At 51.8% G+C, this 11,509-nt stretch overlaps 1 protein-coding gene across 1 annotated transcript in view; it reads left to right on the forward strand.

Moving 5' to 3' along the window:
- Nucleotides 1-6,956, forward strand: part of LSS (lanosterol synthase) — a 42,513-nt gene extending 35,557 nt beyond the window's left edge. The window contains exons 18-23 of the mRNA XM_082839939.1: nt 1,861-1,926; nt 2,334-2,414; nt 2,995-3,165; nt 3,999-4,077; nt 4,687-4,834; nt 6,327-6,956. Coding sequence (XP_082696065.1) covers nt 1,861-1,926; nt 2,334-2,414; nt 2,995-3,165; nt 3,999-4,077; nt 4,687-4,818 — 529 coding nt within the window. The 3' untranslated portion in view covers nt 4,819-4,834; nt 6,327-6,956. The remainder of the gene's footprint in view (nt 1-1,860; nt 1,927-2,333; nt 2,415-2,994; nt 3,166-3,998; nt 4,078-4,686; nt 4,835-6,326) is intronic.
- Nucleotides 6,957-11,509: the final 4,553 nt, after the last annotated feature.

Here is an 11,509-nt window from a genome sequence, read left to right on the forward strand (position 1 = left end):
TCCATTAAGAATGACATTTGGGAATTCCCTGGTGGTCCAGTGGTTAGGACTCTGCACTTCCACTGCTGGGGGCCTGGGTTCAGTCCCTGGTCAGGGAACTAAGGTCCCACAAGCTGTGTGATGTGGATGAAAAAAAAAAAAAGAATGACATCTCCTGTAGGTTTTTGGTAATTATCCCTTTTCAGGTTAACAAAGCTCTTTTCTCTTCCTAGTTTGCTAAGTTGTTTTTTCTCTCTGTTGTGAATGGGTGTTGTATTTTAGCAAATGATTTTTCTATCTCTATTGAGATGATTATACATTTATCTCCTTTATCTTTTAATATTGTAGATAATTATTGTAGATTTTTCTAATGTTAAAACACCTTTGCATTTCTGGATGCACCTCACTTAGTATTGGTATATCTCTACTGTATGTAGTTTCCCAATATTTAATTTAGAGTTTTGCATCTGTGCCCATTAATGAACAGCCTGAAATTTTTACCATATCCCTCTTGTCTGGTTTGTTGAGAAGCTTATGCTGAGTTCCCAAAATGAACTAGGGAAAGTGTTCCTTCCTCTTTCTATTTCCTAGGAGAGTTTGTGTAAGGTTAGAATGATTGTTCTTGATAATTTAGTAGAATTCACTTAAAAAATGTCTAGACTTGGAGTTCTTTTTCTGGGCAAAGTTTATGCTTTTTACGTATATCTTTAGTAGTTGTAGGACTATTCAGGCTCTTTATTCTTGAGGCAGTTTCAATACGTTAATTTTCTGAGTAGTTTTTACGTATTGTCTAAGTTTTCAAATGTATTGCATGAATTTTTCTTATCTTCTCTTTACTTTTTAATTTCCACTAAAGCTATAGGCATACCGCTCTTTCTGTTGCTAATGTTGTTTGTTTGTACGTCCATTCTTTGTATTAACATGTCTTGCTGAGTTGGTGGCTGAAAACAGCACACGTTTAGCACCTCGCAGTTTCTGTGGGTCAGGAGTCCAGGCATGGCTGAGCTGGGCCCTCTGCTTCGGGATTTCCCCGGGTTGCAGTCAGGATGCTGGCCAGGGGTGGGCCTTACCTGAGCATTGACTGAGGGTCTGCCCCAGGCGTGCGTGGTTGTTGGCAGGTTTCCATCCCTTGCGGATTGTCAGCCTCAGGCCCCATTTCCTTGATGACCGTTGGCTGGAGCCACCCTTAGTTTCCTGCCACGTGGGCTTCTGTATGGCGGCTCCATGAGAACCAGCAAGGGAGGGATCAGTAGAGCCAGTGAGTCTGTCTGCCAGCCAGGTGGGAGCTGGAAGCAGCGACCATCAGCTGTGCAGGGATCAGCTGGCTACAAACAGGACAAGGGGCTGCCGCTCGAGAGGGATGACACAGGCTGGGTGCCTGGAGGCGAGTGAGCGTGAGGGGGGCGGATCACGCTAAAGGCTGTATTCATACCTTCACCTCTAGTCCTTTCAGAGAACCAGGTCTTCTTTGGAAGTACCAGTTAGACCTGTGATGGACCTTCTTTGTCCTCTGAATGTATTTTCTCTCTCATTTTTTGTTTATTTTAAAATTTTCGTTTATGTGATTTACTCAAGCCTGTGTCACTGACCTTGTTTTCGGTGATATTGATCCTGTTTGTAGCTGCTTCTAATGTGGGTTCGTCCCTGAGGTTTTCCTCTCCTTAATTTCTTCTTTTCACTGCCACTTTGTTCCCCTCCTGTGGCCTGTAATCGCTGCTTCTTCGACCTTGTATCTCCTCCCTGAACTGTTTGTTTTTACGTATTTTTAAGGAAGACCATGCTCGTTCTTTTGAGGCCGTAGAGTGGGGGGAATGGGGGTAGCAGGTAAGTTGCTGTTTTGCTGGACTGTTCATTGGGCATGTTCATCCTGCTGTGTTCCAGGGAGACCCTCGAGCGGGGCCTGCAGTTCTGTCGGCAGAAGCAGAGGCCTGATGGCTCCTGGGAAGGGTGAGTGATGCCTGTGGGTGCAGATGCGTGTGGGGTGCTTGTGCTGCCCAGGGGTTTCTGGACATGTTCCTGGTGGGCCTTGCTCCTTTCTGAATGCCCAGCCTCCCCCGGTGGTGACTGCTCAGCGTGCTGCTAAGGTAGCGTGGCTGAGGGCGTTGGAAGGGCGCGGTGGCCTGGTGGCTCTACCCCTCCTCTGGCTTTGGATCTGTTCTCACCCGGCTTTGGATCCAGCACATGGAGCCGCCCACGGAGGCCAGGTTGGGTAGGTCTGTCTTAGTGCTGAGGCCTTGTGGATACTTTTCCTGAAGACAGCTGCAGCCCCCCGTACACCCCCATGCTGGAGGGAGACCCTGCGCCCGCTGTGAACGAGGACTCAGGGGCTGGGCGCTGTCCCCTTCTTCCTCCAGCTCCTGGGGGGTGTGCTTCACCTACGGCACCTACTTTGGGCTGGAAGCCTTCGCCTGCATGGGGCACACTTACCACGACGGGTGAGTGTGGACATTCCCACCTTGGCGGGATGGGGGTCTTCTCAGCATGACGCTCTGCTGGGGGTGTTTCTCCCTTTGTTGTTTGATTTTGGGGGTGTTCTTAAATGTTTTTAAGATCAGGATACCAGAAAATGTATGAGCCACTGTGCCTCACTGCTCTGCGCAGCCTCCGGGCTCTTGTGGGGGAGGGAAGCCTCTGGCCCTCTGCCCTCCCCCAGCTAACCCGCCCATACCCAAGCCCCACACCCAAGTACGAGCTGGAGCGGCACGAGGCCAGGACACTGGCTGAGAGAAGGGAGGAGGCCTCGGGTCAGCTGTCTCCAGACACCTCCCCGAGGGCTGCTTTGCTGGTGGGTCACGTCCAGGAGGCCATCTGCAGATGCACGGCATCTCCCTTTACCTTCCAACAGCCCTGCGGTGCCAGCGCCTCTGTCCCCCTTCACGTCCCACGGTGGGCTGGTCCTGAGTGCGGGGGCCCACGCATCCCTCTCTGTGACCCTGAGGGACCTGGCCAGGGCAAGAAGGGGGGCAGGGACTTTGCCCGGCATGATGGTGTCTCTTGTCTTGCTGGTCTCTGCAGGGCTGCCTGTGCAGAGGTCTCCCAGGCCTGCGACTTCCTGCTGTCCCGACAGATGGCAGATGGAGGCTGGGGGGAGGACTTCGAGTCCTGTGAGCAGCGGCGCTACGTGCAGAGCGCCCGGTCCCAGATCCACAACACGTGCTGGGCCCTGATGGGGCTGATGGCCGTCAGGTGGGGGCGACGAGGCCTCTCCCAGAGCCGCGGGGCTGGGCGAAGGAAGGGCGGTGAGCCGGCAGCCTGGGCGGGCACGGCAGCTGAGCTCCGAGTGCAGCAGTGGGAGGATGCGAGGCCTGCGGGGCCCCCTCAACAGGCTCCCAGGGCGAGGTGGCAGGTCCTGCAAAGAGGCCCCCCGACAGGAACAGCCAGGGGAGCAGGGCCGTCAGCAGCGTGAGGTGTGGCAGCACCTGCTCTATGTCTGCAGCCGGCCCTAAGCCACACACGTGCTCAGGCACGTGTGCACAACACACACACGCAGACGTGTGCACGCAGACGTGCACACGGTGTCCCAGTCTGTGCTGCCCTGTTGGGTTTGGGGCCCCTAGGAAATCTCCCTAAAGCCCCCTCAAAGGAAGGCCAGGTAGTGTGGGCAGGAGCGGGCAGGCTGAGCTCTGTCCTGAGCGATCGAGCCTTCTGGTGTCTCATCAGGCTGGGACAAGCAAGCTTTGCACATGTGGCTTCGGTGGCCCTCAGAGGGCCCTGAAGACCAGTGGCCGGGTGGACAGGAGAGCAGCCCCTCGTGGCAGGGACTGCTCGCCCGGCCACGCGTGGGCTGCCCTCCTGCCCGCTCGCCTCTGCCCCGGTGGCGTTTGCTGCTCCTCGGGGTGTCTGGTGGGCTGACTGTTACTGGTGGGTCTGGCAGTTCGGGTCTCTCTGTCATCGTGCAGCGTTTCACATCCTTGTCCCTGTGCTTGGCTGCGTGAGGGTGAGGACTCAGGTCTGTCTGCAGCCGGAGGGGGGCTCGTGCAGAGTGGTGGTGGGAGTGTTCAGTGCCCGTCTCCCTGCAGGCACCCTGACGTAGTGGCCCTGGAGAGAGGAGTCAGCTACCTGCTTGGAAAGCAGCTGCCCAACGGCGACTGGCCCCAGGTACGGGTGGGCGTGCAGCTGGCCCCAGGTATGAGTGGGCGCGCACCTGGCCCCAGGTACGAGTGGGCGCGCACCTGGCCCCAGGTACGAGTGGGCGCGCACCTGGCCCCACGTCCTTCATGGGGCCGCGGGTGGGGTTCACCTTGGGGATTTGAGAGTCACAAACACCACCGGTGAGTGGCCTGTGTTGGAAGCAGGTCTGTGATGGTGGCGGGGCCTGAAGGCCTGGGCCGTTTGCAGCTGAAGCACTGGCTTGGCGGCAGGGCTGGTGGCGTCGGGGAAGGAGCTGGCGGGGGAGAAGCCCACGGGCCAGGACACCCTTGGGCTGATCCTGACAGCCCCTCACTCAGAAGGAAGTGTGGAAGGGCATGGGGTCATGAGGTCACGTGAGGCTGGCCCCGCCTTGGATGAGTCTGGGGTTGGTGGGGCTGCGAGGGGCTGGTGGCCTGGGCTGGAGGGTTTGTTGCAGGGCCTGGGGTCCGAGAGCTGGGGTGGTGGTAGGCCCCGCCTGCTGAGGTCAGCCGGCCAGCCCTCCAGCCAGGGTCCCGGTTCAGGGAGCTATCCAGCCACCTGGTGGAGACGTTGTGTTCATTCCCTGTGTCCTTTCAGGACAACATCGCTGGGGTCTTCAACAAGTCCTGTGCCATCAGCTACACGAGCTACAGAAACGTCTTCCCCATCTGGGCCCTTGGGCGCTTCTCCCGCCTGCACCCCGAGAGCGCCCTCGCCGGCCACCCTTGAGAGCACGTCTGGTCATGCGAGTTCCAGGCGAGGCTGGGGCATCTCAGAGGGGCCGAGGCAGCCCCCTCCCTGCCCGCTTCGGCGGAAGCGCTGAGCCTGGGCCTGTGGCACGAGCAGGGCTGGTGCCTTCAGACTTGATTTTCAGCGTAGCGTTAGTTCTGAGAACAGCTGGTCGAGCTCGGGAGAGGGGAGGAACAGGGTGAGCCGTGAGGGTGGGTAAAGCACAGTGCGCTGCGTGGTGCCGCCTGGCGTGGTATGTGTCCCCTCTGTGGGCGCGGGGCTGGGAGGGCTTTCCTGACCATGACTGAGTCCTCAGGAGCGGAGCAGCTGTGCCTCGTCCGCGTCCTGCCTCGGGCCCTCGAGGACCGGCTCTTCCTGTCTCTGTCTCTGGCTGAGGGATGGGACAGCCGCCTGCAACGGCCTGGCAGGAGAGGCTGGGCCTGCCTGTTCACCGTGGCGGCTCAGGCTCAGTGAGGATCGGGGACCAGACGCCGCAGGCCGGCCTGCCCCGGGTCTCTAGCTCGCCAGCGCCGCGTCATGGCTCAGCCGGCCCGTGGGGCGCCAGCATCGCTACCTCAGAGGTGGCAGTCGTCTTGTAGTGACAGATGGGAGGCTGAGCGTGAGGAAGGGTGAGGGGTTTTTAATGGCCACGCAGCAGTGGGACCCTGATGTGTGTTGGGGACACCCCTCACCCCCCTTTGTGCTCCAAGCTGCAGGGAGGGTCACATTTCCAGGGTGCTGCCTCTCAGGTGGCGAGCCTCTGAATTCCCCTCTGGCTTCTAAACCCGTCTGGCTTAGTGTGTGTGGACTTGGGGCTCAGGATGGAAAATCCAAACCCTGGAATTGCCTCTGACCTACGAGGATGAGCAGGAGTGTGGCTGTGAGGGTCACTGAGAGTGTCGATGAGGGTCAAACCCAGGCCTGGTGTCGCCCCAGGGGCCCACCTGCTTCTCGTCCTCCCCAGGGCCTTCTCCTTCTGCTGTTCCTCTGTGCCTCTCCCTGTCTGACAGCTGCCCTGGCTGCACGGCCCCAGTGCACCACCCTCCCTCTGACAGCCAGAGAGACGCCTGGGTGCCCCCCTACGCCCGCCATCCCTGCCCAGACCCTTAGGGTGCTCTCTGAGGTTTGCACCACGTGGCCTTGCTTCCGCAGCTCTCGTGGCCCCTGAGCGCTCTCCCTGACTCTGCCCGGGGCTCGCCTGCGTCCAGCCTTTGCCTGAGCTGCCCCCCACTGCCCTCCTGCCCCAGGTGGTGCTCTACCTGCTCTGAGCCCCGCAGGGCCTGGGCGCGTGTACACGCTGGCAGGTCCTGCTGGCTCCACCGGCTGCCACACTGTGGAACGTAGCGGGTGTTCAGCTGGTACTAGTTGGATGTCAGCACTTGCCCCAGACGTTTTTAAACTAGGGTTTATTTTGCTGAGGAAGCTGCGCTGGGCCCCTTTGAGATCTGTCAGGGTTGCTCTTGCACCAGCAGCGCAGACGGTGATTTCCAACGGTCTGCTTCTTGCAGCGGTCACTGCCCAGCCATGATCAGATCACTGGACGAAACATAAAGCTTCCGGGAAAGAAATGAAAATCAACTGTTACACTGAAACATTATGGAAGGTCACCTATCTTACCAGCTACCTTAATACACAGACATTTGAGCCCCTTAGGCAGAGGCTTGTCGTGCATGTGTTTTGTTTCATCCTGGAAACCGTCATAGATTGGGGTCCCTCGTGCCCCATGTTGGACCACCACCCCTCAGTCTCAGGGAACAAGAGAAATTGTTCCAAGATAAGCAGGATGCACCTCTAGTTATTTGAGGGGAAAATATTTGCCTCAACCTGATTAAAAGTCAAGTTCTCTGTCCTGGGAGAATGGGTAACGTGTCTTGAATCCAAATTGTTTTTTTTTGGTTATCAGGAGCAAGTTTTGAATGTTGTGCTGGGAAGCTGTCTCTGGAGCCAGGTTAGCTTTCCTTGTTCAGCAGGATGTAAACTTCAGGTCTGACCCTTTGAGGGATTCTCTAACTGGAAATGCTTAACTCACAATGGAAACTTATCTCCAAGAAAATACTTTCCTTACTGAACATAACCAATGTTGATATGTAGATTTAAATTTTATTCAGACAATAAAAATGTTTGAACAATTGATACAATCAACTGTTGCTTCCTCATTCTTCTCTCAACTCTCAGCAACTAATTATAGGTTAATTGGTCAGCTTGATTTATTTTCATCTCTCCATCTGCAATGTAAAGTTTTATTTATAAGGTTAGAAACACAAGACAAGGGGACACAAAGGCAAGAAAGTTAGAGGGGACTGGCAGGGATGTCACACATGAGGTACCTGCCAGGGGCTTGATTCTCTTGCTGTTGTTGGTCTCCAAAGTCAGTGCTCAGCTTTCTCACTGATTGTGGGAAGGGGGCGTCTGGGCTGCGCCTCTCCACAAGGCGTCTGGTCACAGCAGAATTCACAAGAACCGCCCTCGCAAGTGGCAGCCGTAGGAAGCTGAAGACACAGCTCCGAAGAGCTCGGTAAACTTACTAGGGGCACTGGGGCAGCATGTCTTGACCTTGGGCTCCCCTCAAAGACATGTGCCTGGCATTTTCACTTGGAATTTCTGGTGCTGTTTTGAAAACCCTCTTTCCTCACTCAGGATTAGGGTGATAGCAATAACTTCAGAGTTACTTGTTTTCTTCAGGGAAAATAATTCAACCAATAGTTTCTATGTGATGACTATTATTGGTATGTGACTTGCAGCTTTCCTCCCAGGGCAGTGGTGCCCCAGGGGCCATTTGAGACCCGTGCTGCACATGGTGGAGAACAGCTGCTTTGGTGGCTTTAGGCAGCCTCTGATGCCTGTCCCACGGCCAGGCCTCTTGTGCAGGATGCAGCGAGCCTGAGACCTCGTGTTCCCTGATGCCCCTGGTTCTTGGGAAGGTAGGGGAGCAGGGCTTGCCCTAGGGCCCTCTAGGAATAGGTGAGTGTTGAAGCGGCCTGACGGTGGCCAGAAGACTTAAAACATCAAACAGAGCTTCAGTGGCCTGTTGGATAATACTGAGTGGTCCAACACGTGTCATCTGAGACCTAGAAAAGCGGGAGGGAGGGTGGAAGGCAGGCAGAAAAACATTGGAAGAAACCATGGCTGAAATTTTCCCAGATACAAGACGTGTAAGCCCACAGATCCATGAACCTCAGCAGACAGACCAAAAACCCCACCAAAACCCACTTCAAGGCTCATGATAATCTGATGAAGACCAAGGATGAATAAATCTTAAAAGCAAACGGAACAGGCACGTTAGGTACTGGTGAGCAAAGACAAGGATGACAAGCGACTTCTCATCAGGAACAGACATGCCGGAATGACGTCTTCAAAGTGTTGAAACCTTAAATTCCATATTCAAAGAAAACAAATGAAGGCAGAGTGGACCTTTTCCAGACAAACCAACGCTGAAGGACTCGTCCAGCAGCCTTGCCTTACGAGAAATGTTCAGTTGTTTAGGTGTGGGAAAGAGATACTGGGTGGAAGCCAATCTTCAGAGAATGAGGAGCACCAGGTGGGAAGTGTGTGGTAAGTATAGAAGCTTTCTCCCTTTGTCTAAAAGATTTTTTCTTTAAAATTAACTTTTTTTCTTTTAATTAATTACTTAATTTTTGGCTATGTTGGGTCTTCGTTGCTCCACGTGGGCTTTCTCTAGTTGTGGTGAGCGGGGGCTACTCTTCGTTGCGGTGCACGGGCTTCTCATTGCAGTGGCTTGTTGCGGAGCATGTGCTCTAGGCGCACGGGCTTCGGTAGTTGTGGCACGTGGGCTTGGTAGTTGTGGTGCACGGGCTTAGTTGCTCCACAGCAGTGGGATCTTCCCGGAACAGAGCTCGAACCCATGTCCCCTGCATTGGCAGGCAGAGTCTTAACCACTGTGCCACCAGGGAAGTCCCTAAAATTAACTTTTAAAAGCAAAAATAATAATGGTGGTTTTAACATAAGAAGTAAAAGGTACGACAACACAAAGGGTGTTGCAGGAGGATGGAGGCTCCTACCTCGTGTATACAGTGGTATGCTACGTAAAGGTAGACGGTGGTAAGCAGAAGAGACCTGCTGTAAGCCCTAGAGGAGGCCACTAAAAAAGAAAGAGGTACAGCTGGCAAACTAATAAAGGAATAAAATAACCCTCCTAAAATAAAAGAAGGCGAGAAAAAGAAGAACAAAGGACAGATGGGACAAATAGAAAACAAATAAGATAATAGGCTTAAACCCAACTCTTATGGACTGAATTGTGTCCCCTCCCCCCAAACTCATATGATACTGCATCTGGAGATGGGGCCTTTAAGAAGATAATTAAGGTTAAATGAGGTCCTAAGGGTGGGTCCCTGATCCAGTAGAACTGGTGTCCTTGTAAGAGAGAGAGACACCAGGAACGCACACACGGAGGAAAGACCACATGAGGACCCAGGGTGGGTGGTCTGCACACGAGGAGAGAGGCCACAGGAGGGACCAGCCCTGCCAGTATCCTTGTCTTGGACTTCTAGCTTCCAGAACTGTGAGAAAATAAATGTTGTTTAAGCCACCCAGGCTGTGCTCGTTTGTTATGGCAGCCCTAGAAGACTAATACACCAACCATTTAAATAATTTTATTAACTGTAAAGGGCCAACCACTCTGGTTAAAAGGCAGAGATTTTAACTAGAGATTGTTAACATTGGATGAAAAAGCATGACCCATCAATGTTGTCCATAGAAATTTTCAGTGTAAAGATACAGACAGGATAAAAGTGAAAGTTTAGAAAAATACATAACATAAAAACACAAATAAGAAGAAAAAGTGCTATATTAATATCAGTAGATTTCAGGAAAAGAAATAGTACCAGAAATAAAAAGACATTTACTAACAAAAAAAATGTCAATTCATCAAGAAGGCATAGCAATCTTAAATGTATGTGCACCTAATAACAGAGCTTCAAAATACATGAAGCAAAAACTGGTGGGACTAAAGAAAGAATTGGACAAATACACAATTGAAGTGGGAGACTGTAATACTTGTCTCAGCAACTGTAGACAAAACCTTCAACCAACTTGAGGAATTGGCATCTGTACAGCTCCCGGCATTCTTTCCTAGTGCTCATTCACTAAGATAGGCCATATGCTGGATCATGAGACAAGTCTCAAGAAATTCAAAAGGATTGAAACTGTACAGAGTGTACTGTGACCACCGTGGAGTTAAATTAGAAATCAGTAACAAAAAGACTTAGAAAATCCCAAATATTTGGAAATGAAACAATACATTTCTAAATCATCTATAGTAAAAAATAAAAGCACAAGGGGAATTAGAAAATATTTCAAGCTGAATGAAAATAAAAACATGACCTCAAAATTTGTGGGATGTAGCTAAAGCAGTGCTTAGAGAAATGTTTAGAGGCTTACATATTAATGCTGTAGATAAGGTTTAAAATCAATGATTGGGCTTCCCTGGTGGCGCAGTGGTTGAGAGTCCGCCTGCCGATGCAGGGGACACGGGTTCGTGCCCCGGTCTGGGAAGATCCCACATGCCGCAGAGCAGCTGGGCCTGTGAGCCATGGCCGCTGAGCCTGCGCATCCGGGGCCTGTGCTCTGTAATGGGAGAGGCCACAGCAGTGAGAGGCCCGTGCAAAAAAAAAAAAAAAAAAAAAAAAAATCAATGATTTAATTGTCCATCTTAAGAATCTTAAAACCAAAGTAAGTAGAAGGAAGGATATACCAGACAAAAGGGTAGAAGTCAAATGCTACAGAAAACATAAAAGAAGATCAATGAAACCAAAAGTTGATGCTTTGAGAAAAGTAACAAGCCTCTAGTCTGACCAAGTAAGAAAGAAAACAACCTATATCGGGAATACAAAAGGGTACCTCACTATAGATCCTGCAGAAATAAGTCGTCCAGCCTGCCCCCCTAAGCCTGGCCACCCTTCTCCCTGGATCACACGGTTCCCACATGCTCTGCTTTACATGCTCCTGCAAAAACCTGCTAACACTGTTTCTGCACTTGCACATTTGGTTTTCTGCCTCGGCTGGACCTATTAGTCCTCAGAGGCGTAACACCTCAGAGAAGATAATAAGGAAATATGAGCTATGTAATGCCAATACTCCACAATGTAGATGATGTGGACAAATTCCTCAAAAGACACAGTTGTTGTCTAGATGGGCATGAGAAGAAATGGAAAACTTAAGTGACTTTATGTCTATTTAAGAAATTGAATCAGAAACTAAAAGCTTTCCTGGAAGAAAACTTTAAGCTCACTGGCTTTGCTGGTGAATTTATCAACCGTTTAAGAGAGAAATAGCAATGTAACACAACATCCAGAAAATGGAGGAGGGAACACTTTGCAACTCATTGTATAAGGTCAATATGACCTTATATATAAGGTCATATTGGTCATATTGTATATGACTCTACAACCAGACCAGGACGTTACAAGAAAAGGAGATACAGATCAATTTCCCTCATGAATATAGAAAATACTTAAAATATTAGAAGTTGAATCCAGTGATGTGTTAGAAGGGAAGTGCATTATGACCAGGAAACTGGCAGGATGTTCCCAGGTCCATGGCTGGAGGGTACCACCTTGAGAGGGTTTTCTTGGGGGGGGAAAGAAATGGCATTGTAAGTGTGAGGGGAGGGGCCAGCGGAGGGGAGCTACTCACGCCCGGCCCTGTTCTCAGTAGGCTGGTGGGGCATCTGCCC

This window comes from Leucopleurus acutus, assembly GCF_964270905.1.
Source record: "Leucopleurus acutus genome assembly, chromosome: 5".
Taxonomy (NCBI): Eukaryota; Metazoa; Chordata; class Mammalia; order Artiodactyla; family Delphinidae; genus Leucopleurus; species Leucopleurus acutus.